Genomic DNA, 27,537 nt, shown 5'->3' on the forward strand with positions numbered 1-27,537 from the left:
TGGACAGGTCAATTCCCAGTGCATCTTTCACAGGTTTTGCATGACATGAAACAGCTTAAGCCTACCATCTCTGCAAGTACTCCATAAGGTGAAAAGTATTTCTGATTTAAACAGCACCACATGAGAGAAAAGCAGTGATTTCCATGGCCTACCTTCCTGCTCAGCTATACTGCCGCTGTCATCAAAAAAAGGCAACAGATGAAAAAATTAAGTACTATTTATTAAATATTCATAAAATGGGGAAAAGCTGTAAAAAGCTAAAAATATAATTATGCTAAAAAAGTATGTCCTTTGGACATATTGCTGTAGTATTTCAGTTCCCTGTGTGGCTACGCCTCCATCGTTGGGATACCTCTGTGCTGTGAGGCAGCAGCAGCAAAGGGCTGTTCCCAGCGAGCCGGGTGTGCTGCTCACAGAGCTGGGGCCACACTCGAGTACCCCGACAGACTGAACGTGTTGTTTTACTTGTCCTGTAGCTTCCATTTGCAATATCTACATCAACAACACCTTTAAAACTATATGCAAGATATAGAAAACTTTGTGTAACTTTAAACTCTTAGTATAGGGGGATTTTTAAAATAAAATGCCATGTACTAAACTCCATAAACTTGTATTACACCTTACAAGCAACTGGAAACCAGGAAAATCAGTATTTTGCTTTTCTTGTTGAGACAGGTAAGCAGAGATTTTCACAAATATTTTAAGTAAATGAGGTAATTTTCAGTCTGCAACTTTTTAACAGCTGTCTTCTTGAATTGACCAATACAACTGATTCTTCTACCCACTCTGCCAGACCCTGTACCAGGAACTTAAGCAATCCTATGCTCCCCCCCCCCGACAAATTAACCAGCACTGCCACCAAAACCGGGTAGTCCTGGGACGTGCTGGCTGTTTCCAGGTGACCCTGGAAACCACTAATTCTTCAGGTGTGAATTCAGAAAGTGTCTGGAATAAACTACAGAGGTCTCTTGAAACTGTCCCATAACACTTTACAGCAAATCTGCGTTTTTTTAATCCTTCAGATATTACTAGGGGTGAATAGCTATTGGCGAAAATATATGTATAGAGGACATAAGCACTACTAAAAAGCCTTTAATTTATGGGACAAATGAAAGTAAAGTCATCAGGACCTGTACCTTGTGCTGGCGATACTTGGTGACTCTGCTCCAAGCCTACATCTCTCTAGCTGATTAGCCACAATTTGCCTTTCCACTTCCAGTTCTCTGGTAAGTCTTTGAAATTGAAGCTCCTGAAATTTCAAAATAAAAAGAAAAGCATTCTTGATGTTAAAAAACGAGTGTGGATTAACTCCGAAACAATCACTGATTCATCACAGTTGTGTTTTGAGTCTTCCTTAGGGGAATTAACTATGAGAGTGGAAATTTAATGTTTCTTTAAATCAGTGATTCATGCAAATATTGATTTATCACCTGTTACAGAAAGAAAAAACATGTTTAAACATTCTTGGGGTTTTTTTCTCCTGCAATCAAAATTTTTGTGTCTTCTTACATTACCACAGTCTAACAAAATCAGTGCCTATGAAGTCAGTCTTCAATTTAATTTATAAACAAGGAAACCAGAAAATATCGTATCCTAACCTTTCCAATCACAAACCTTCAAATCCTAAGATATCCTACATTCTGACTGTAGTTGGAAACCTTAAGATTTGTAACTTCAAACTGGCTCAGTGTAGAGATGTGCTATTTGACCTTTTCTGAGTTCAGCTTATTTTATATTTCTTGGTCAAGAGCATCAAGCTTCTTCAGCCTTTGTAGAGGCTTTCGGAATGCAACACTGCAAGGCTGACATGGGAAATTCCAGTGCTGCACAGGATGGGTGTTACCAGAGTGCATTTTCTTCAGCACTCTGAAATCCAGACTGTGTCACATCAAAGGATATTGAGGGTGTTTTTCTCCTCATTAGCTTTTAGTGACCAGAGAAAAGGGTTCTATTGAGCAATTGCATTATTTTTCAAACTGATACCATAAACCCTCTGAAGTTTAGGTAAACCTATAAGAATAGATGAACACCAATATTTAGTAACCAACTGAAGCACCAAACAAGTCTTACATAGAGGTCAAGCGCAACGCAGAGCACTCCTTTGATGTGAAAGCTCAAATGACTGGTGAGGTTTCTCCCGTGTGACTCAGGTACGGGCACTGCCCAGCAGCTGTATGCAGCCTGGGATATCAGCTCCTGCAAACTGCTCCTTCACACCCCACACCACACGGAATGGGGCAGAACCACTTCCCTTCCACCACGCACTCTGCACTCCCTGCAGCTCGTGCCCCTTCTCAGTAGGAGGAAGGGTGCTCCCGCAGTGTCACACGCTCCAGCACCATGCAGAGGCCTCTGCTCCCTGCTCCAGCCCCGAGAGCTTCCACAGCCCTCAGGAGCCTTGGACTAACAACAAGGCTCAGAGCAAGTGTGGGGAAAAGCTATTCTGAGAAGTTGAGATACAGATTTTTCTACCAACAACACGAGATCCCCTCCAAGAGCCCCACAAAAGAAGGCTAATTAGTACCTATGCCATCAGGCAGGCAGCTCAGGCCCAAGGCAAATAGCAGCTGCCCTGCTGCCAAAATGACTAGATTAGATGACTTCTGAATCTGATCTGAGCCCCTACACCAAACTGGCTGTTACACACACACACACAGCTGATTGCCCTTCCAGAGGAGACAAGCGATTGTGGACACGTCCAAACATTTCTGAGAACTCCCTAACCAAACTGAATAAACACCCTAACGTCCCCAATTTTAGGCAGAAAAAGTGGGTTTGCATCCAGGACATGTTTCCTATTCCTTACTATTAAACCAATATTTAAACAGCAATGTCATGGATGCAAACTGCATATTTGAACCTAGTGTTATTTACTGATCTTTTAATTAGATGAATAAAATAAAACATGTTACCCATTAACTGCTTCCATTCAACCAGTCTCTATTAATTTCCCTTTTCATTACCGATAGAGGCATTAATGAACACATTATTCTAGAAAACATCCTGCTGCATAACATCTCTAGTAATAAATTGCCCATTTAAATAAAAATCCCTATTTTTGCCCCACACTACAAAAATTCAAAGGTGGTTAAAACAGAAGAATTATACTTCTATTCTTCTTGAGAGTAGAAGGGGTGAGTGACATAAGACATGGACAACAGAGCAATAAATTTTACTTAATTTATTTAAACTACATTTAAAAGCAAAACTCACTTGTATTCCATCAGAAAAACAGAGATAAGGAGAAATAGGAGAAAAAGCCACCAAGCCTCATTTGGCCACTTCAGAGACACTTACACTGCTGAGCTGGGAACACCACCATCGGCTGTTTATTTACATTGTTCCTCACTTTTTCTTGGTGTTGACCAGAAAGCAAGAAACTGCATAGTGCATGGAACAGCAGAGGGGTAAGAGGCCTGCAACTCATCTGCTAGTTTTAAATCACTCTGATGCTTAGGAAGATCTAATATGCTTTTGCAAGTACAAGCATAGTAAGGGGAAAAAAAAAAAAAATCCAGCTCTGGATTATCTATTTTCTAGTCTGAGTACATTCTGGGAGGCCCAGCTTGGGAGTCCAATGAAACAGCAGTTTACAGACTTTGAAAAAATGAGTGCTGATTTTTTGTATGTGCCTTCTTAAATTTGATATCTGCAGCAGGTGCCATGTCTTAAATACACAAGACAGATAGTTTTAGAGCTACCATTTTTTTTTTTTACAGCTGGAATACCTTATGCTTTAAAACTTTTTTCTTTTACCTTAAATCATATTATTAATATAGAAAATGAAGCCCTAACCAGCTCTAAATAGATCACCTTTCTAGTTTATGCTTCTTTATAAATGAAATTTTATACCAGTCTGGGTGGACATACCCCCACAATGTGTATCTTTTAGACATCACACTAGTTCTGGCAGGCATTGATTGGAATTTGTTTCTCTATCCAGCCTCTCTGGGAGCAGTGGGAGAGCTCACTCCTTGAACAGGATGCTCCCTGCACAGAGCTGCTGCCCTGGGCACAAATCACAACTCACTGACTCCTACAGCACTGGCTCAAGACAAAATGGCATTGCAAGACTCAAATACAACTCTTAATAAGCTTATTAGCATTTGCAGCAGAACATCTATGTGGCAAGCATATAGTAAAATTACAGACAAAATTACAGAACACACTGCCATACTGCATCCCAAGGAGCAAACATTCTCAGAGAGACACATTACACTGGCCCAGCCAGAACCACTTTTATTCAAAATTATTCAACATACATTGGGGAGAAAAAAGCAACCTGTAATTCTATAAACCTCTTTAGCAGCAACTACTAAATCACCTTATCAACATGCAGGTTTTATGCTCATAATCTAAAATTCCACTGCAAAGCCACAGGCCATCATTCTTAATAGGAAACTATCATAAAAGACAGCTTTAACCACAATTCCAGCTCTGGATCAGGAAGAGCACACACCCGGGGCAAGAAAGCAGCTGTACCGACTGCAGGCACACAGGCTGCTGTGAGTGAAAACCAGAGCCCAGAACATTTTGGAGTTGTGTAATCTCCTTTGGGAGGCTGAAGCTTTCAGAGGAAGGCCAAACTGTGTGTTAGTGTTGCAGTGCTCACACCAGATGACCAACTGTTCTTCCTTGTCGAGCTCTGCCCAGCAGGAATCTCACTTGGGATGACATTTCACTGCACCGAGGTACAGGCCACCCAATCTCAGCAGCTGAATCCTCTTTCCATGTGAAATCTGGGTGTCTCAGAGGCTGGTGGCTCTGGGGCAAGGGGCAACAACCACTAACACACTGTGCTGGGCTCTTGCCAGCAAATATTTGAAAACAAGTAAGTAACGGGAATGCTGTTTGCACAACTGACCATGAAGACTGCCATTCTCCTGTTGCAGGGTTGGATTAATAGAAGAGGGTTCAGGGGCAATTCTGTGCCTTCTGTCTGCATCCTATCACAATACCGTGTTGCAGACTCACCTTTTTCATTTATGTTAATGAGGAACTTTTATCCCTCAGTAACATAGATGAGAATGAGGAATCAACATTCACCACATTGAAAAATAAAATTTACTTTCTTCCTGCCCTGTTGTGATTTGGGTGCCTCTAGAAAAACACAGACAACTTTAAACAAACATTGGTGCAGGTGGCTAGCGAAAGGCTTTCTAGTGACAGCTCTGCAAGAATCAGCAGCAATTGCCCAAGCAGTGAAAAGAAGTCACAGAAACCTTTAGAAAGGTACGTGCCTGGCTAGCTAGACCCAGACTGGCCAGCTGGACATCAGATGAGACAATGTCTCCAATAAACAAAGGTATCTCTTGCAGCTTCTTGACTTCACCAATTCTCAGTGGTTGCTGCGGCAGAAGACTGGGCTAAAATGGGCTGGTACTCCCAGCTGCAGTAACACTGGGATATGCTAAGTTGCTTCAAATGCCAAATGTCACGGTCTATGAAATATTATGAAGGTAATTGTAAGCTGAACTATGAAATGTGTTCTAATCAAAAAAGTGTTGCCTGTTGAACAATTGAGCTGAGCCTCTTTCAATAGCTCAAGTTACTCATCTAAGAAAGTGCAGTCCACATTTGAGAGGAATATTTTACTTTGTGTTTACTATTTGTTATTGAACTGCAACCACAGTGCAGAGGCACACAACTTCTAATACCTGTGAAAGTTCACACAGTGCTACAGAAAAGGCTATTATATTTTGGATATTTTCATGATACAAATGTGCAACAAAGAAGAGGTCAAACAAAACAGAAGTTGATTTATACGTTCCTTCACCTACCTCTTGCACTCATCTGTGCAGAGTTCTCTGTTCCCACCTGCCATAATTCAGAGCTAGATCAAGCAACTGACTACTTCAACCCACACGGAATATCCTATTTTCCAAAATGGATGTCATACTGTAATGACCCAATATTTAAATTCTGTACCAGAATCTATTGCAGAAAATGCCTGTACTTCTAATTAATCATATTAGAGCAACCTTAATATTTTCTGTAAAAATTAAGTTTACTCACGTACACAACTGCATTTGCATGCTTTCAGTATCTCAGTATGTTCCAAAATAGAAGACAAAAGATAAAAAAGTGGACAGTGTAGAGAGAATCACAGATTACAGGATGTGAGATGACACAGCTACAATTACTGGCTGATCACACTTACTCTGTATTCAACAGCAGCAGACCATTAAAGCCCTTAATACTTTTATGCATGCATTGTTCACTAGTCTGGTACAACAGTTTAGTGCTGCTCTAGCTGACAAGAGATCAAAATTTCAGCATTTCATAGAAAGCTTACTGGTGCCAGTGGCAGGAGGGAAGAATGGCACTGGAGGCTTTCCCGGACTGCCTCTGACACATCCTCTTTGGAAGCTTTGTTACAGCACTCAGGCAGCTCAAGCCACTGCTGGAGCTGAGGGTACTGCTCTGCCAGCTGGGCACCAGGGCTCAGTTGCTGCTGGGCAGACAAGCTGATAATCTAAACCAAGTGTGCTACAAAAAGTGTCAATACTCCAGTATATGTCAGAGGCACCCACAGTTCTAGACAGGCTCTTTTTCAAGGGGAGTTTCTCCTCTGAAGCCTAATAGTACAAAGGAAAAAGGAATATTAACTTCTAGGTCATCATATGGATAAAGGAGTACAGAAATTTTTGATCAAGGAAATTAGCTCGGTATTTCACAGGAGCAGCATTAAATTTGTTCTAGAGTAAGACATTTAGGAAGTTGACATCTCAGATTTGACTCACCAAAACTAAAAATGCTGGTAAACAGCAGAAACTTTAAACCTCAAAGTTCTGGGATTAAATAGGCAAGAGTGACTTACACAATTGAACACAACACTAAGAGAGCTAGTTTTTCCAGCTATTCACAAAATGTTGATCAAGATTTTTTTCTTCACTCACGCCAAACTTGGGAGTCCATTCAACAAAAAGTACTGTCTTCAATTCAGATCTGCCGCACATTTATCACCTAACTGAACACTAGACTCATGCAAATCAGAATTTCAGAGTGAGACTGGGAAAAGTTTGTGCCCAGTTACTGGAAGTGCATTTAGTAAGTCTCTTTTTAGGTATCTCCATGAAGTGACATGGCTACACAGAGTACTGAATGTACAGAACTACATATCTGAACTGTAAAGAAATCTCCAAGAGTTAATAGCAATAGTTCCCATCCAAAAAAATGTTTTAACACGCATTTTTCCTTCCATTTCCATCTGAAAAACATAGAGGTTTATTCCCTGCTCCCAAACCCTATAAAAAGTCTCAGAAATAATGCAAAAAAATTGTGCTTAAACAATAATGAAGGAAAAAAGCGAGGTGCACATTCTCTATTTATACAATACAGTTCAATACACTTACACAAAAAGAAAAGATTTTGCTGAAGTCCTGAACAAACAACACTTCTAGAAAAACACGTAGGGAAACCCAAGAGATGTATTATTATCTATCTGAAAGCATATCCAATAGTTCCTACTGTCACCTATTTACAAAAAAAAAGGTGAAAAATTGCCCATCTCTAAGTGTCACAAACACCTAGGCCAAACAACAAACTAAAAAAATCAGCCACTGCTGCAAGTGCTTGTGCCTTAGCAAAGTCATTATAATCAGCATATTACAGTTACTTTTGAAAACTGCATTGATGAGTGGCTTTTCCTGTAAGACCTTTTTTCAGCCCAGCCTCTGAAAACTAATGTACTAAGCATGAAATTCACGGTTCCAAATGATCCCATTTAATCTTGTCAATACAGCAGCAGTTCATTCCAAATCCAGCAGTATACAGCTTGAACACAGAAAACAGCAGTGATTCCACAAACCAACAAGGAGTAGTTGGTAATTAGCTGCCCTACATTCCAACCCCCCAAAAAAGTTACTGCTACCATACTACCCCTACAATTTTTAACAAGTTGTTATTTTAGTATGAAAACACTCAATTACCATGGATAACAGACTCCCTACATAACTCAACCAAACTTCTATGCAGGATTCAGAACTCCCCAGGATTCAGAAGTATAGACACATTTAACTTTTATTTAAAGCTTGTTTCAGCAATTCTTTATATACTTCTATCTCTGATAGTGTGGAAGACTCATAACATTTTAGAAGTGAAATATGTACTTTAGGATGAAAAAAATCCCAACCCTCCTCCCAAACAAGCCCATAGAAAACAATCCCCTCCACAAAAAAAAAAAAAAAAAAAAAAAAAAAAAAAAAAAAAAAAAAAAATTTCAGCTCTATTACAATTAGCCTTGGGATTTTTCTGCATTCAAAAAGAAATTAATCTATTAGAATCACTGAGGTCAGAAAACACCTCCCAGACCACTGCGTCCAATGCCCACCTTGTTCCCAGCCCAGAGCTCTGAGTGCCACCTCCAGGAATTCCTGGGACACCTCCAGGGATGGGCACTCCAAACCTCCCTGGGCACTTCCAATCCCTGAGCTCCCTTTCCATGGGAAAATTCCGGCTGCTGTCCACCCTGAACTCCCCTGGCCCAGCCTGAGGCCGTTCCCTCTCCTCCTGTCCCTGTTCCCTGGCAGCAGATCCCAAATCCCTCCAGCTGTCCCCTCCTGTCAGGGATTGTGCAGAGCCACAAGGTCCCCCCTGAGCCTCCTCTTCTCTGGGCTGAGCCCCTTTCCAGCTCCCTCTAGAATTCTCCAGCCCTTTCCCAGATCCATTCCCTTCCCTGGACATACTCCAGCCCCACAATGTCTTTCTCATATTGAGGTACCCAGAACTGCCCCCAGCACTGGATATGCCACAGTAGTGACAGCACAGGGGATGTGCACTGCCCTAGTCCTGATGGACACACAAGTTTTGACTAGGGCCAGGTCAAGAAAGCCTTTGGCTTTCTTGCCGACCCGGGCTCATGTTCACTTTAAGACAGATATTGAGCTTTGTCAGAAAAGCACAAAGCTGTAGTGATCTAAATTTCTTCACAGGTTACACCTGTTCTACTCGTGTTATTTTGTGACACCATGAGTGAATCAAAATGTCCCTCTCCTAAAATATGTCCAAGGGAGATTGACCCAGCTGTCCGACACCTGACTCAACAGAGTTAAGAGGAAGCTCCAGTTTGGTAAAATAGTTGCTTAATACTGATTTGAGGTCCTAGGAAAAGGAAACAAGTGGAAACAAATGGGAACTTTATTTAGAAGCAGCTTGTAGGGTTCATAGGCTAGTTAGGGCAACTTTTTACATAATTGTAACTATCGGTCCACGGCTGTGCAGAAAGCCTGCAATCTATTTATCTATATTAGAACTACTGCAGTAATTTTTAAAGCTTTTATTAAGTTAAAATCTTGCCCAATTTGACAAGTAATAATAAAAGCTTTTCTTGACTGTGTTTCCACCGCAGTGTTTCTGAAGTACTTGGGTCAGGGTGTGGCAGCTCTATTTTACAAACACTGACCTGCTGTACCTCGCAGCAATTCCTGTACCAAAGGAAACAGCAAACAGTGTAGCAGTTTCTGTTCAAGCTTAATAAAGTACAGAACTTCACTGGAAAATATTCTGTTCTGGGCTTTCTGCCATACAGGAAGGGTGTTGAACATGTCAGTGTCCATAATTATTATCAACAGAAAAAATACCAGAAAGCAGCAGTTCAATTCTTAATTCTTTCACATTATCACTTCCAAGACTGCAGGACAATTTACATCTTCCTCTCCGCACACTCATTTTATGCGTCTGTACATTTCACAGTAAGGCTGCACTTCCGAAGTTTGTGTAACACTAATGATAAATGACAAATTAATTTTTTAGCTTTCTTCAGAACTTAGTTATGTTATAGCCACATATTTAATAGTCCTTTTATAAATGGAAAGAGGAAGAGATTTTCATCTCCTTTTGAAAAGAACGAAATAGTCCATTATAGTTTTTTCTCTAGACTAATAAAAAGATACAAACATTGCTTGGGCAGGCAAAGGAACACTAACAAACGCCTTTAGTGCACACTCGTGTCTGAAGCTGTTCCCAAAAGCGCTGCCCTGACTCCTCGCTCCGTGGGATCCAGCACAGCTGCAGCAGCAGCACAGAGCTGTCCTGGGCACAGGATCCCTGCCTGCATGGCCCAGCTGTGACACTGCAAACTGCAGCCCCTGGGCACAGGATCCCTGCCTGTACAGCCCAGCTGTGACACTGCCACTGCAGCCCCTGGGCACAGGATCCCTGCCTGTACAGCCCAGCTGTGACACTGCCACTGCAGCCCCTGGACACAGGATCCCTGCCTGCACGGCCCAGCTGTGACACTGCGAACTGCAGCCCCTGGGCACAGGATCCCTGCCTGTACGGCCCAGCTGTGACACTGCCACTGCAGCCCCTGGGCACAGGATCCCTGCCTGCACGGCCCAGCTGTGACACTGCCACTGCAGCCCCTGGGCACAGGATCCCTGCCTGCACGGCCCAGCTGTGACACTGCCACTGCAGCCCCTGGGCACAGGATCCCTGCCTGCACGGCCCAGCCGTGACACTGCCACTGCAGCCCCTGGGCACAGGATCCCTGCCTGCACGGCCCAGCTGTGACACTGCAAACTGCAGCCCCTGGGCACAGGATCCCTGCCTGTACGGCCCAGCTGTGACACTGCAAACTGCAGCCCCTGGGCACAGGATCCCTGCCTGCACGGCCCAGCTGTGACACTGCCACTGCAGCCCCTGGACACAGGATCCCTGCCTGCACGGCCCAGCTGTGACACTGCGAACTGCAGCCCCTGGGCACAGGATCCCTGCCTGTACAGCCCAGCTGTGACACTGCCACTGCAGCCCCTGGACACAGGATCCCTGCCTGTACAGCCCAGCTGTGACACTGCCACTGCAGCCCCTGGGCACAGGATCCCTGCCTGTACAGCCCAGCTGTGACACTGCAAACTGCAGCCCCTGGGCACAGGATCCCTGCCTGCACGGCCCAGCTGTGACACTGCCACTGCAGCCCCTGGGCACAGGATCCCTGCCTGCATGGCCCAGCTGTGACACTGCCACTGCAGCCCCTGGGCACAGGATCCCTGCCTGTACAGCCCAGCTGTGACACTGCCACTGCAGCCCCTGGGCACAGGATCCCTGCCTGCACGGCCCAGCTGTGACACTGCCACTGCAGCCCCTGGGCACAGAATCCCTGCCTGTACAGCCCAGCATTGACACTGCCACTGCAGCCCCTGGGCACAGGTTCCCTGCCTGCACGGCCCAGCTGTGACACTGCCACTGCTCACCTTGTGCACTGCAAGTCAAATGGACTGACTTAAAGCCACCTGTACTTCAGGCACATGAGCCCTAATGGCCATCTGTGACAGGCTAAGATGGCACAATGCAAACTGTTTGCTGAGAGGGGACTGAAGGTATTTGTAACTCTTGGCTGACTTCTCACAATGCAACAGCCTCTGCCATCAATACCCAGCACACTGCAAATATTAATTTTAACACTGCTAAGAAATTTTTTAGGGTTGCTGTTTTCGCCTTAAATTACTTTTGAAACTATTAATTTAGGCACAAAAATTAAGATTCAAATCTCATCATTCTGCAGAAACTATTTGTGTAACCAAAAGGTATTATGGGTATGAAAACTGTTGTTTAGAAGAAGATATGAACTCACCTTTTTTTAAAATATGAACATGGGACAACATAAGAACTAATATATCAAGTGTTTGCATTCAGAGCTACCATCTTGAATCAAGCTGAGATTCATCTTAATGGAAGTTCCAAAACAGAGACAGCAAAGCAGATTTATTCTGAGGTTCAGATGTTACAATTTCTGTATTAAGTCAATAAAGATGATCATTGTGTCTCAGTATGATACAATGAAAGCCAAAGTATCCCTTCCCCCTTTGTGTTCCTTGAATTTAAAAAAGAAGAAACCGACAAACACTTTAACTGGAGTGTTTCCTTGTAAAACTGCAATTTTTCCCACTCAAATGATCTTTACAAATTAAGGCTGAATTTCATTAAAAATTGCAATCATGTTTTTACAAAAATGATCTCTTTAAATACACACCCATAAATGTGCTGCAGATTTAAAATGTATTAGTACCTTGGTATTGAAAACTGTAACCAAACTCAGAGTTTAAAGCCTATTTTTTAATAAAGTACAACTAATCATACACAATCTGTATGTGTAGGACTCTGTAGCACTGAACACTTTGCTCTGCAGGACTTAGAAGGACTGATTCCAGTGTTGCATCAATTCTACACTAGCTTTTCTTCTTTCTTTGCCACTAGACCTGCATTTCCAGTCTGACTTAAGGCAGCAGTGCAGACATTCCACAGGATACAGAACACCAGAATGATGCCTCTGTTTAATGCAGGTAACTGAACCCCTAATACTCAGATCCTAAAACTGATACACAAAGCTGACAACAGTGGCACTGGGTCACATGCCACAGAAACAAACAGCGATGGCTGTTGCAGCAATGCAGTAAGAGACAGCGGTTAACTCCACACACACTCTGAACTGATGAATTGCTGAAAACAAGGCAGATACCTGTTCCTTCACAGAAGCTAAAATGGTTGTGGCAGTAGTCTCTGGTTCCATGCCTGGGCCTGTGGAAGTCTCCTGCGCTGTCTGCGGCAGCCCCTCCTCCACCATTGGGCTCTGCTCAGGGGCTGGCATTTTGCCTGCAATAACAAGATTTTAAGATAGTTTACATTTTCAGCCAGTGATGTTTAAAATCCAAGTTTCCAGAATTATAAATGATATTTATTTTCTAGCAGCTTTCCAAACCTAACTAAATAAGCAGAGAACTTTGCATTACTCATCTGTGTTGTGTGACTGTGTTTCACCTTCACAAATGGAGACCACAGTCACACAACTCGAGGGTTGGGCAGGAGCAAGCAAGCTGCATGATGCTTCAAGATTATTTTTAAAAACACTGTTTTGTGGTGGTTAATAAAACTAGCACAATGCAAGATGCATGAAAAATACTGGTGTTAACTATTAAGAACACACAGGATCAGTACAAGTTTACCACAGTTTTCAGCACAGAAGAATGACACACAGCAGCAGAATGCTCTGCTGTCAGGAACAAACTATGGAAGAGACTAATTGTGGTAATAAAAGCTTAATGGGAGCAATGCTTCTGATGCTCTTTTTGCAAAAGAGGAAATTAAAATGCTAAAGTTAAAGCAATTGCCCTGGGCTATGGATAGTGTGGAAAGGACTGACAGGATTAGCAGCCAATAATCCCAAACTGTGTTATTGCAGAGGCAGCACACCAACAATTCCAATCCATGGAAAAAAGCAATTAATTTGCTCAATTATCAAAGTCACTATTAACTAATATTACAGAGATACTTATGAATGTGCTTAATGCTTTGCAAACAGCAAGTAAGTGGCATTCACAAAGCTTCTACACAGATACCACGCTATAATTTCCTTCAGAAAAATAAAGCTTGTAGGTCTAATGTTAGAAGTAGTCCGTATTTAATTTTGGATTTTCAGAACAAACTCGCCCAATATTTCAGGGCAGACAAACAGGAACAGATTCCTTCCCCATTCCATTCATTACTCCAAGGATGAGGAGAAGCTTATGCTGCAAATGGGCTCCAAGTCCAGGAACGGATGCATAAGACCCCTCGGTCCAGAGCTGTATCAGGCATGAGCACCTGAAGGAGCAGAGGGCAATGCACAGGATTAGTGCACACCTGTGCTGCAGAACTGCATGTTTCTGACAGGGTTGAAAGGGGAGACTTGAGCCGACCCTGGAGGGATCTCTCCTGGGATTGCCAGCCTCTCACAAGGTTTCTTCCCCGTGCCTGCATGCAGGGCCCAGGAAAAGGCAAAGCCCTGTGCTGTCAGAGGAGTGCTGTGCCACTATGGGAGAGGTGAGTTGATGGTGTAAGAACAAGTGCTTTTGTTCTGCTCTGTGTACAGCAGCATTTGAGATATGAGAGAAATCGCTCCTCTGCAGGCCCATGAGCTCTCCTGGTGCTGGCACAAGGTCTTTAATAACCACACTGTTCTGGTCAGCTAAAAGAGCTGGTGACACGGTTCATGTGCAGTTTCACATCAGCCACTGAGGGAATCAAACCATTTCAGGGAAACTCAGGTGAGATGAGTGATGAGAGGCAGTGCAGCAGTCATGGGGGCAACCTGTGGTACAGAAGCCTGGTCACCCACCAGCTCCTACCACTGCAAACGGAGAAAGAAAAGCTGCTTTCCAAACACCTCAGAGAAGGAGCCCAACTCAGCAAGGAAGGACTTTTCCCCTCAGCACCTAGCAGGTGAAGCACGGGGAGGCTGCCCTGTATGTACTGAAATGAGCCCGTATGAACAGCCCATTCTAACCATAGATTCACACCACATTTATCTTCTGCAACAAGGCAAAAGAAAGTTTCACAACTTTCAGAAACGGCACAAAGTTTCTGCTGTCAGGACTGCACAAGGACACCCGAGGTTGCTAGCCCAGCCACACCAAGAGCCACTCTACTCCCTTCTCCCCTCCCCACAGATGCGGGTCTCCCCTCACCGTCCCTCCCCACACATAGGGGTCTCCCCTCACCTCCCCTCCCCACACATATGGGTCTCCCCTCACCGTCCCTCCCCACACATAGGGGTCTCCCCTCACCGTCCTTCCCCACACATAGGGGTCTCCCCTCACCGTCCCTCCCCACACATAGGGGTCTCCCCTCACCTTCCCTCCCCACACATAGGGGTCTCCCCTCACCGTCCCTCCCCACACATAGGGTTCTCCCCTCACCTTCCCTCCCCACACATAGGGGTCTCCCCTCACTTTCCCTCCCCACACATAGGGGTCTCCCCTCACCGTCCCTCCCCACACATAGGGGTCTCCCCTCACCGTCCCTCCCCACAGACGTGGCACTGCGAGGAGCACAGCACGCTGCCCTGCTCGTGTCCAAGTGCCGTGGCGCAGGGTGAGCATTCCCAGCTGTGCCGGCACAGCCAGGGCACCCCGGGGCAGGGCGCGGCCTCCCTCAGCCCCAGCTCCAGGCCGTGGGCGTGCGGGGCTGCGGGAGACCGCCCTCAGCACTGCAACTGAACCTACTCTCGACAAATAAACCGATATTAAATGTTACCTGACTTCTGAGGTGCCACAAATGAAGAAGCAGACATATCTGGCTGTTTTGAAACACTATTTTTATTGGTTTCAGCTTGCAGATACAAAGGCTGCCGCGCCAAGCTTGCCACAAGCTGCATGTCAGGTGGATGTGCACCTAAAGTTTCAAGAACCGTTTCTACAGAACCCATTAAACAGAAATTAAGCAAGCAGAATAAAAAATGACCTCTAATAGTTGTATAATAGGATTGTGAAAAGTCAAATGCACAACTTTATGGTTTTAGAAAATAAAAATGGTTTCTTCAAAGTTTTACTCCTGAAAACCAACTCTTTAATCAAGCAGTAAGAACTCAAAGCACAGAATACATGCCACAATTTCATGTGTCATATCTGATTTTTTATATCACTTACCATAGTTCCTTTATGACTATAACTCAGTGTTTCAGGTTTCTAAATGACCTGATAAATTTGCAAGCATATCAAGTAATAAAACTACCCAATCAAGCCTTTCCTTCATTTAGAAACATCTGCTAAGCAATCTAAAGGACAAGTCTCAAAAACTCACAAGTTACACCTGTGCTTCTCAGAAAGGGGCTGCTTGTTGATCCATGTATCCCACTGTGTCTCCACCTGCACGTAACAGAGCAGTGCCTGCTGCAGTTTGGGATTTCCAAGGGAGAAGTACAAAATACAGCAATGAAAAAATCTCAATTTGTCTTTTCCATAGTTTTCTCTCTCTTCTAACCCCAACATTGTGAATAACTTCTCAACCCATCTGTAGTAAATTCTTGTAGTAAACAAGTCCAGAAAACATCCCTCTGAGCTGGCTGGAAGTTGTGCTAATTCATTGGAACAGAAAATACACCCAGTATTGAGTATCAAATAAAAACATCCCAATAAAAACCAATCAAATTAATTATTAGTGAGGTGTCAGTGTTAAATGTACATCTATCTCAGTGTTAAGAGATGTAATCACAGACCTACACCCTTTCACACAGGCAGTTGTTTCAACTGCTGTTCCTTCAATTAACACATTTCTTGGCAAAGTTACCGATTTTCTAATCTTGATTTCAACATTAAATAACTGTTGGCTCTGATCCTACAAACGCTTAGGTGCACACTTGAGCTAATAAACAAGCCTGCTCATCCTGCCAGGCCTGTGGGCTCGGGTGACAGCACAGGACAGTAAGGGAACAGGAGCAGCTCTCCAGGGCCCAGTCTCTCCCACCACAGCTCTGTCTAGGGATGCTTCTTAAGGACAGGAACTCACAAAGTCAAGGCAGGTTCTCATCTTCACCTTACAAGGAACAGGAAATACCAAGAGCAGGTTTTGTGAGAACCTTAAAATCTGGTATGAGTAAGAAGTTGTGAGAAGTTAATACAAAACCCTCTTTCTTCCTTACACAAGACTGAGATTTATCTACTCAAAATGCTCCCTGGACTTTTGCTACCACTCATTTGGGGACGGATAACTGATTCATTATTGGAAAACTAGCAACCAGATTTCCTACCTCAAAAAGATTAGGTTCATAGTTATTTTGCCTGTCTCTGGTGTCATGGCTGAGCACTCATACATCACCCAGAACAGGAGACTGCTCCTACATCTTTCCCAGGCTGTCCAAACCCTCACCCCCCACAGCACCATGCTGTAGTTTCCTGGGTGCTGCCCTGGGCTGCTCTCTGCAAGCCCTGGGCACTGACACATCACGCAGTACACACAGGTACCATCAGAATTGTACCTTAATGCTTCCCTGCCTTCCAGTTCTTTTAATTCTCAAACTGCTCCTGCATATTGAGGATCTAGGATCTCTGCAGCCACAATGAAAACTCAGAAAATGCATTTTACTGTTTATAGCTCTGTTCAGTGTGTTTCAGCACACCTAACTACATCTTAAAACCACTGAACATCATAGCTTACACATTGAATTCCCTGCTATTGCAAAGAATACACAAGAACTGAAATATTTAAATGTTCTGGAATGATCTTTTGGTGGACATTGCAAAAATAAGACTTGTGCACAGTGTAAATGGCTCTAATGTAGCTTAAGAGTATAATGTGAGAAGTTCGGAAACATGGAGGACGGTGAGAATTCGCTGTGCTTTTCAGTTTCTGATAAACCAATGTCTCAATCACTTAGATAATTTTTCAGGAAAATACTTAAATATTTCATCTTGTAGCATAAGTCCAAGAAAATTCTTAACACCTATTCTGAATTTTCAAGTTCTCTCTTTAGACGTAAAGGCCAAAAGAAGTGACAGCCTAGCTCCAGGCTGGCATGTCCAGATCAAGTGCGCAAGGAAGACAAAGCTGTTCAATTTGAAGCCTCCAGTTTGAACTACCCTAAAACAATTTTGAGAACAGTGGTTTTTCCAGCCTCTCTGCTGTAGAGACACACTCAAATGGCTTTATGAAACCCACACAGTAAATCACAGCAGAGCAAACCAAGCCACCATAAAGACTCAGCTTTCCATCCACAGAGGGTTCAGCAGGGACCACCACACTGGACAATTGTGGGATTTGCTTGAGCAAACCCTGCCTAAACAGCCCCATAACTGCCCCTTCAGAGGACAGCGCTGCCCCCACTGTGCACCCCCTGCTCTACTGACGTGGCTCCTAAAAGCCTCCACAGACCCCCTGCACTGGGCTGGGCAGAATCACTGGTGGCTCTGGCAGCTGGCCAGCCTGGGCTCTCACACTGCTCTCAGCACACAGGGAAGGAACCTGGGAAATACCTTCTTTTGTGTCTGATCCACTGGTCAAACAGCTGCAAAGCCAGCAGTTCAGGGAGTTCATCTGACACAGCCATGCTTTTGGGGACGAGATGGGGAGGGTGTTTTCCTGAGCCAGCTGATCTTGCAGCCAAATAATCACTGACACAAGGAAGCAAGAACATACTATTGAGAAGCAGAGAAGAAATATGAGAAATCACTAAACCAAGCATAGCAAACCATGCTTTATGTTTTGTCATTAGTCTCTACTCCCCACTTTTCAGTGCTCCTCCTGTTATTTTCTAAGACATATCCAGACAGCTTTGCCAGTACTGAATAATCCCACTTCTTTTAGCGCAGGCCCAAGAAAAAGCCAGACCTTTTGAGGACTGATGCCAGACAGAAATGATACTCTTTCACAATTTCCTAATCCCTTTCCCTTCGTATTCCTCCTGCCCTCCTTACATTGGTTATTCTTCCAAATTTGCTCCTTACGTAAGTTCCCTGTTTCTGAGCCTCCCACTGCTGACCTGCAGCCAGTAAGAACAGTCACCAACACAGTTCAGGCTGAAGAGGTAAAACAGAGCTGGCCAACGCTGCCAGTTAGGACATGATGGACTGTATCTATTTCATGAGGGCAACATAAGAAAAACAATGGCCAACCTCTCATCACTAAAAATACTCATATTTATCTAGCTACAAAGGTAACTCAAGCAACAATAGCAAATTACCAACGGTATTAGACAAATACTCACTGGTACAGAGGGGAAAAGCTCCTATAAGCTAAAATCAACTTGCTGGGACACTAACGTTATTTACTACATGACAAAGTTATTCTTGTATATCTATACTTAGAGCAACAAGGCACATCTGAGCTCTTGGTCACAGACTCTGCTCTTCTCATCCTTCACAGTGTGCATGAAAAGTCAAAACCTAAACAAGATGAACTACATCTCTAGTTTTTACAGGAAGATACGATTAAATTTATCTGTTTTCAAGTTCCTTCACAGAGCTGTCAGAACACTACCAGGTAGAAGCAGCCATTGGTTCCACCCTGCTTCAAGGCCAGAGTGCTGCTCATCTAAGAACCAGGCCGGGATTCACATGCTCAAGCTTCCTGCAACCAAATGACTGAACCACGCTCTGTGCTCTGTCTGCCAGCCTGCAGAACGTGTTTGGATGGAGAGGCAGCAGATGACAACTTACCCACTTGCAAAGATGATGCAAACAACTAAAAATGGATTCTGCGAAAGATGGCTCCAGCGTTTCCATGAAAAGCAGGGTTTGAAATTTCCAGATGCAGCAGGGGAAGACACTCCAAACATCACACTACAGGCTAGCCACTGTGTTCAGAGATTGTTTCCTCTATGGACATTGGGAGCGCATACGTTCATGGGGACTTAAGGATGAAACCAGGAAAATAAACATGTTATCTGATAATTACATGGGAGAAACTGACTTCAGTAATGGCAGGATAAAAACCACTTGCACAGTTGTGGAGACTGAGTCCCACAGACAAAAAGGAAATCTACGCACACCTGACCCGCTGTCTGAGAAATGTGGGAGATTTGTTTAACTGACTTATCACTCAATTTAGCCTCTTCCTAATCCCTTTTTCTTTACAAAATGGTGGGGGGGTTTTGTTTGTTTGTTTGTTTTTGGGTTTTTTTTTGTGTGTGTGTGTGTGTGTGTGTGGTTTTTTTTACTTAAATACATGCAGGTTCAAAACCCATTTGGTACTATGTCCTGATTAAAATCTTAAAATGTACATTACCCTAGCTTTTCTATAAACATATATATTATTGCATATTTATTGCAGTTCCTAGGAAAAGACAGTATTTTTTCCTTTTTTGCATGATGGCTACATACTTTAACTTCACTCCAGTGAGCAGGCAAGATTTTACATCCACAAATATCTAGTTGTAACATGCTCATGAGACTAATATCTTTTATAGCTTTCAAACTAACCATTCACCAGAAGGTATCAGACATGTAGAGCAAGACAACCATTTTGAATAAAGACATATTTATAACCACATCCTGCAAGGCCTGAGGCACTGTCTGTAGCTCACCTGAAAAGAAGCCTCTTTGTCATCTGAAGGATGTCTGGAGAGCATTTACACTTGGCAAACATACGAAGTACGAGAAGCTAAATGGCAATAAATAAGAGTTTTCAGTAGTTCAAGTCAACAAGGCTCCATGACTTATAAGAAACAAGAGATCTCAAATCTGAACTTTCCCTTTGGGCCATCCCATGTCTGTGTTGCTCTCTTCTGCCAAGGTATCCAAATCCACTGCCATTGAACACAGCCTCATCAGAGCACTGTGCTCAAAGCCAGCTCTGCAGACTAGCACACAGACAGCAGATTGATCTCCAGGGATAAAGTTCCGTCTCTTTTCTACCACAGACTGAGACAGAGGAGGGACATGCAGCATCACAGAAGGATTTTAGGTTTTCCAAACAGACTGTCAGGTGACAAGGACATTCATCAATTACTCATTCAGCCATGTACAGAAGGATAAATCTTCAGTTTGGTGTTGGAATAGATGCAATTAGTGTAGGCACGAAGCCCTTCAGAATGAATATCATGGAACAACATAAGCTGCACACTGACAGCTGAGAACAGGCATGCTGTGCTGACAAGCACTGCTGCCCTGCACCCAGCTCCGAACCAATACCTGCTCCATCTCCCACCTGAACACTCCTACAAACAAGCAATTACAAGGAGAATGGCTGTAAGTACAGATATGACCACTACCAGCCACAACAGTGGCTGCAGCTCCTGTTCAATTTCTACTTGTATTTTCACTTAGCAAAATTATTGCTGAAGTGTGACTATGTCATTGCTAGAGAGAATGCTCACAACCTGCAGGCAGACATGCTTCAGCTGAAAGTATTAGCAACCCAAATCTATGTTACACGCCTTTATAAAAGTATGCTTCTCAATTTTGTCATACAGCATATTTGAAAAAAAAAAAAATTATACAAAAAATTTTCTCAATGACAAAAATTATTACCTACAACCTCCATTACAAAAGACAGCTGGAGAGTTACAGACTTCCACTGCCTCCTCTGTTTGTACAATGCCAGTTTTTGAGTGATGTAGTATCATATGTATCCCTGAGATGGTCTGGAGCTGGACACTTCCAACCCCGGTCATATCCTGCTTTAGAAACCGAGCAGCAGTGAACAGCAATTCCCCTTGGACAGCTGTGTGCCCAGTGACACCACAGCCTGCACTGCTGCAGGGAGAGCCCCAGGAACCAGCCACGGAGCAGCAGTGATTCCCAGGTGTGTGCCCAGTGACACCACAGCCTGCACTGCTGCAGGGAGAGCCCCAGGAACCAGCCATGGAGCAGCAGTGATTCCCAGGTGTGTGCCCAGTGACACCACAGCCTGCACTGCTGCAGGGAGAGCCCCAGGAACCAGCCACGGAGCAGCAGTGATTCCCAGGTGTGTGCCCAGTGACACCACAGCCTGCACTGCTGCAGGGAAACCCCCAGGAACCAGCCATGGAGCAGCAGTGATTCCCAGGTGTGTGCCCAGTGACACCACAGCCTGCACTGCTGCAGGGAGAGCCCCAGGAACCAGCCACGGAGCAGCAGTGATTCCCAGGTGTGTGCCCAGTGACACCACAGCCTGCACTGCTGCAGGGAGAGCCCCAGAACCAGCCATGGAGCAGCAGTGGCTCCAGCCTTTGGCAGGAAAACAACCCTACTATGCCCTTGCAAAAATGAAAACTTGATGATGCTGAAACCCTGCTTTTATTCAGGATACATTTATGAGTTCTTCAGTGCTACCTGTGGATGTTCCTGCTCAAATGACTACTACAGAAATGTCAAATTCTGGCATACCATAAACACAGACTGAGGAATACCACTGTTTTCCAATAATCATGGCTTTGGATTAGCAAAAGATTTTACTAAAATGAAGTTTTATCAATTACTAAACTGCAGTTTACTCTTCCTTCTGCCCTGAAATAGAACTGCACAGCAAAACTCTTTTTTCTGGCGAGAACACTCTACCTGCAAACTTTTACGTTTAAGCAAATGAAGCTCTCTCCTCTTCTGCTCTCCAAGCTAGAAGCAAAAATCCACAAAACTTTAATGTAGAAGCAAAACATAAGAATTAGACAACAAGCATCTGGGTGTTAAGGCCACAGTTACCAATACTTCCATCAGTTCTCCAATATTCCAAAGATTAGTATTATTTTTCTGAGGTGTATTTGATTTTGTTTACCCTTCAAAATTGAAAGTATTGGTAGTAGGATTACACATAACTCGACGCTAGAGAGAATTTAGTATTTCTACTAATACTTTATGAAGAGATGAAGAGTTGTGAACAACAAAATGTACAAATTATATCACAATTAGAGGAGATCAAGGACAAGTGAGTAATTTGAGGAAAACCACAAAGAAAGATGAATGAGCCAATGTTGATAAACACAAAATGTCACGTACTGTTTCCATCGAAATGACCAATATGCCCTCCTGTAGCAGGGGTAGGTGACAGAAACACAGTTACAAAATTAGGCAGACTCAGGTTAGTGTCTGGCTAGGCAGGGAAACCTTTTGCAGAAGGGGGGGCAGAGGGGGAAAAAGTCAGGTCAATGGTACATTAAATAATGTCAATAATTGCAACCATGCTCCAAAACAGACACCCACAGTGCAAAATGTAGGCAATCCAGCATACAGCAACAAAAAAATTCAGAGAGGCAGAAAAGTATATATTGAAGGAATGAAGCTTAAGTGTGGAAGTGGTCAAGAAGCAAAACAAATACTGAATGAAGGCATATGGTTACTTGCTGATGCTTAGTTAAACAAGGAGAAACTTTAAAAACAGCATTCACAGGCTTCTTGCTGTGTGGTAGAACTGCATCTTTATGCAACACTACAAGATCCAAGAAATTATTTTCTTCTCACAGTGAAAAAGATTTCTTCCTGTAAAATCTGCTAAAGGCATGCAATTTTGTCATGAGATAGCAACATTTGCATCAAAGTTTACCCGTTGGAGATGCAGTTTAGAAAACTTTCCTGCCTCAGTTCCTGAAAGACCAAAAGTATGACTCAAACTATTTTAAAAGCTAACATCAAAGGAATCTCAAATAGTTGTCACAACACCACCAATCTTATTTCTACCTTTTAATTCCCTGCCTCATATTCTAGTCACATGCTAATTCCTGAGCAGGGCAATTAAGCACACCAAAACCGCAATAGGCACTAGAACTTCAGGTGCTGGGAAAGAGCTTGGGCTTGTTTTATCAAACCTACCTAAATTTTGATCTGTGATAAGAGCACTAGAGAAACACATTTACTGTAAAGCCTTGACACTGCTATGCGGCTTTGTGAGATTCAACCAGGAAAGCCCAGGTGAGAGAACTGGGGAAAAGAGAGGGGACCAGGGCACTCCTTAGGAAACCACAACCAAAGCAGCAGCTCACTTGCACGGAAAAGTGGCTTGGGAGTGGGCTCTGCCACAGCTGTGCTCGAGCTCCCTGTAACAGCAGCACAAGCTGGCACTCGTAGGCATTCTGTAGGGCACGGCTGTGGCAGGGGACACAAAACATGGACTGGTGGGCCAGCACACAGGGGTCAGGAACTACAGGAGAATCCAGCTTAAAACAGACAGCAAGCTGAAACCCAGATGATCCCAATTCACAACAAACACTGAAGTCTGTTCATCGATGCCAGCAATACTCAATTTTGTATCACCTCCCACACATAACCCTGCTTCACCCACACTCCAGGTGATGCAGGTGACACAGAGACCAAGTTCTGCATCCAAGCAAATACAGCAAAACAACAGCTCTCAGGAAAACACAAAGCTGGGATGTCTGCAATCAAAGCACCTTCCCATGGCAAAGAAAAGAAAGGGGGGGGGGGGGAAACACCAAAAAACACCCATCCACCAAAAAACCCTCATTGATCCCTCCTGCTTCTTTTCCATTTCGCACAGCATTGAAAAAACACAGTTTTCCCAGACTGCTTCACTGAAGTTTTGTGCACCCAATTTCAAGCTGAATCTATTGAAAAGTCAGAAGAAAGCAACCAAAGCAATGCAAATTTTATGCAGAAGTTGCCTGTGTTTGGATACAAAACAGAGACTTTTGGGAAAAGCAGTAACAGTCAAAATACTGAAGTCACTGCAGGAAAGACAAAACAATAATCAAGGATAATATTTAAGAGCTACAAGTACCTTCTTGCCAGTATCAGGCAATATAAATTACATTAATTATTCAAGTGTTGCTGTCTCCTCTAAATGGAATATTGGAGTTCCTTTTTGCCCTTCCAAATTCAAACAAACACAATTTTTTAGATCATTTCACAACGACACATAACAGAAAAAATTAATCGTTCACACTTAGGATTTAGATGTACCTGACAATTAATACTGATATATTTAAATAAGCAACTCTACCAACAGTGAAGATAGAAACTCAACCAGTTATTTTCACTGTGCTGTAACACAAATCTTAGAATGAAGGGTTTAAAGGCAGTGATCAAAAGCAAAGCCTCTCAGTAACAAGGAGGGAGTTGGAGAATTACGCAATTTTAAGTCCTAAAAAAGTACAACAATTAATTAGTGTTTTAGGGGATTTCCACTTTCAAACCTGAGAAAGCTTGCTCCTGCTTGCTCTCTGCAAGTTCAGGAGAACGTCAATACAACTCAGGAAATACACTCCTGGATGACACCAGCAGAAAAGAATGCACTTCCACCACTTGCGAGATCGCTCTTTATTGCTCTTTTATGTAATGCTTAGGGGGTAATAGTAGTTAGAGGCATATCTTTCCATTTTTAGAATGGCTTACTTCAGCTTCATAAGAATATATAGTTTCAGCTAGCTGCTGCGAGCTGTCCTTTCTGGGTGCAGGGAAGTGCAGTGGAGCACTGGGCAGGAGCAGCCCAGGCCCAGCAATGCCTGAGCCCCTGCGGCAGGAAACAGCTCTGAACCCGGGCCTGGGGAAGGGAGCAATCCACCAACACCCGACTACTGCACTGCAGGAGCTGAAAACACCTGGCACACAAACCGCTTATGCCACTAAAACGAACCATTTCAGTAAGGTGCTCCAAGGCAGCTGCTGGCTATCTTCTCAACATCACAGACAGCAGGATAAATTACAGATGGTAAGGGAATGCTTATCCGCCTAATTGCATTTTCTTGCCTATTTGTGAGAGACTGCTTCAAATCCAAAACATTTAAAATGGAGCTTTTCAGCAATAGCACAGGGGTTCTACAGAAGTTCAAATTGTTGGGTTTTTTTCTTTAATTTAATATTGAATATTCTCTATTACTTCAGTTCTCATACAATCTGAAAGGTAAAGCTGCAAATACCAGAGTAAAAGTGAACATGTCAAGCAAGGAGGGGCAAAAGTAGGCTCAAAAATCTACCTTACACATACTGTGCTTAAAAGAAGCGTGTAACACCACAGTTCTTTTGTCAAACTAAAGCCCAATAAAAACTAAATGAAAAATGTTTCATATATATATATATATATATATATACACACATATACTTCACAGAATTATTTCTTCAAATAAGGTTTTCAAAGTCGCTTCTTTAAAATGACAAATATGCTTTGTAAGTTGTTTCTCTACAGTAACGCTGCTGGTTAACTTCAAATAACATTCAGCACATCTTCTGATGAATACTGTCAAAATACTCTTTATATGTTTTAAAAGTAGCCTTCAGCAAGGTTATTAATGCAGACTTCAGATTAGTACATTCCTGTACAGCAGGGTAAACATGCACACGCATTACCTTGTCCCACTTTTATCTGTTCTTAATACTGATGCTGCTGCTGCCTGTCAACATCCTCTTGCCGAGCCACAGGAAGGACAGGCCCAGGAATAAGCAAGAAGTCCATTGTCATTTTTGGTCACCTTAAAAGAAAGCATTTACTTACAACTGAACTGCCAGAATACCCTGCCCATATCTTGGGGTGCCATCCTGGAGAGCTGCTGTCCTTGGGCACTCGGGGACCCGAGCACAGCTCCCTTGAGGGAGGACAGCCACCACCCCACCACAGCACGAGGGCTGAGCAGAACCACACCAGCTTGGTGACCCAGCCAGAAGAACCCAGGCTTCCTCCCAGGAGTACTGTCCTGCCCACACACTGCTGCTGAGGCCCCAGGGACGGCGGGAGCACGGTGGCATGGCTGGCACACCTGTGCCCCTGGGGCCAGGCCCAGCTCCAAGGCCAGAAGCAGTGCCGGGGAGCCAACCCTCATCTTGGTGAAGCCAGTCTGATACTCTTTCAAAACCTAGATAGCTACTATCGCTACCCCTGTCCTGCACAGGAATGAGAAATGAAAGTATTTAAAGAAAGGAAAAGGCGGTAGAGCTGGCACAGGACAAAGCTCTGACACAAGGCTGGTTACTGGTTACCATACCATATCACCAACTAACACCATGCAGGACAGGGACAAGTCTTTAGACTCCATTATCCTCAAGTAAGTCTTCATGAAAGTGAAACTGTTTACTGGAATGAACGGCAGGTTTCACACTGAATTCTAAAGAACTGATGACCCAACCTCACTGACAACCTCTTAGCAAAAGATTGAAAAACTTGCACTGGTAAAGAGTACAGCATGCTCAAAGCTACCAACTTTCAACAGAAAGAAAAGGCTTCCTTAGTAAGCTATCAATTCACTATCTTCACAACGGACTTCTGTCATATTTGCAATTTATTAGTTACAATCTTAACCCATCAGTGAATTATAAGACTCACTGGCAAAGTGGAAAATTCAAAGGACAGGTACAGTCATGTCACCAGGAGAAGTCATAGAAGTTACCTGTCTGGGGGCTGTTCAGTTTTGTAATTGGAGTTCCTTCACATGACAAAGGATAGAGGTTACAGCGTAACCATTAATGCTCTTCAGTCAATCTCCAACAGCAGAGAGGAGATAGCTGCTAGTAGAAGCCACTGACACTTTGGAGTGCGAGCTCTATTAGAAACAGATACCACCAGAATCTCAGTCCTGTTAGACACAGCTGCTCTGGACATCAATGGAAGCATGAATAATCAGCACAGTGGTGGGGGCACAGCTATTCATTTAATGGATATGGTGACAAAAAACCCCAAACAGTTAGATAAAAAAGATTACTCAACAAACTCAAGCCTAAAAGAACAGGAAAAAATCAGTTGCCAAAATTGCCGTGGAGCACAGCATTATGGACTGATTCAATTTCTAAATGAAAAGATAAATTAAGTAGGCGGAACTGCAACTTAAGTGGTAGATTTGAGGAGAACCAGTCTTACAAAATGGAAAACAATGTAGTGACATGAACCAGCTGAACCCAGCAGAGCTAATGCTCCTGCTCCCAAATAAATCCACAGCTATCCAAAGCAGTGGAGGGGATGACACACAGAGGCATGCAACCAAGCTAATAGAGAATTCCTTATCTGGGAAGCATACCTACTTTTAAAAGAGATACAAATGCAAAAGAAGGTTGATGTTCCTCTCCCAGCCTAAGGGGAGAGGAGAAATCTACCTGTCTGCTGCTGTTTTCCAAGTCAAATAATAATGGAGTTATGAGAAAGCTAGAGACAAGCAAGACAACCAGGGCTTGCTAAAGCAGCACAGAAATGAAGAATGACAGAGACATGTGTCTGCAGAGAAAACACAGGCAGGTAACAGCCCAGCAGGTACCTCAGACAGGCTAAGCTAAACACAGCCTCTGTTGTCAATGACCGCGATTATGTATGCAGCCTGCTTAAGGGAAGGGAGACAAAAAAGTAGAATTAACACAAAGCTCCATCTGGAAAGAAGTTTCTCCCCTAGGAATTCTCTTGTGATTGATCACATTTTAACACACAAAAAATAATCTTCCAGAT

At 43.5% G+C, this 27,537-nt stretch overlaps 1 protein-coding gene across 10 annotated transcripts in view; it reads right to left on the reverse strand.

Annotated features, from left to right (window-relative positions):
* The window catches only part of PKP4 (plakophilin 4), a 67,314-nt gene that overhangs the window by 27,315 nt on the left and 12,462 nt on the right, over positions 1-27,537 (reverse strand). For 8 of the 10 annotated variants that reach the window (XM_058421251.1, XM_040069081.1, XM_040069084.1 and 5 more), the window contains 2 exons: positions 12,458-12,591; positions 1,137-1,249 (listed from right to left, as the gene is read on the reverse strand). In XM_058421251.1, coding sequence (XP_058277234.1) covers positions 1,137-1,249; positions 12,458-12,586 — 242 coding nt within the window. In that variant the 5' untranslated portion in view covers positions 12,587-12,591. Of the gene's footprint in view, positions 1-1,136; positions 1,250-12,457; positions 12,593-25,460; positions 25,560-27,537 lie in introns of those variants that run through there. The other 2 variants (XM_040069078.2, XM_040069083.1) reach the window with 2 other exon arrangements.

This window comes from Hirundo rustica, chromosome 7 (assembly GCF_015227805.2).
Source record: "Hirundo rustica isolate bHirRus1 chromosome 7, bHirRus1.pri.v3, whole genome shotgun sequence".
NCBI classification, from domain to species: domain Eukaryota; kingdom Metazoa; phylum Chordata; class Aves; order Passeriformes; family Hirundinidae; genus Hirundo; species Hirundo rustica.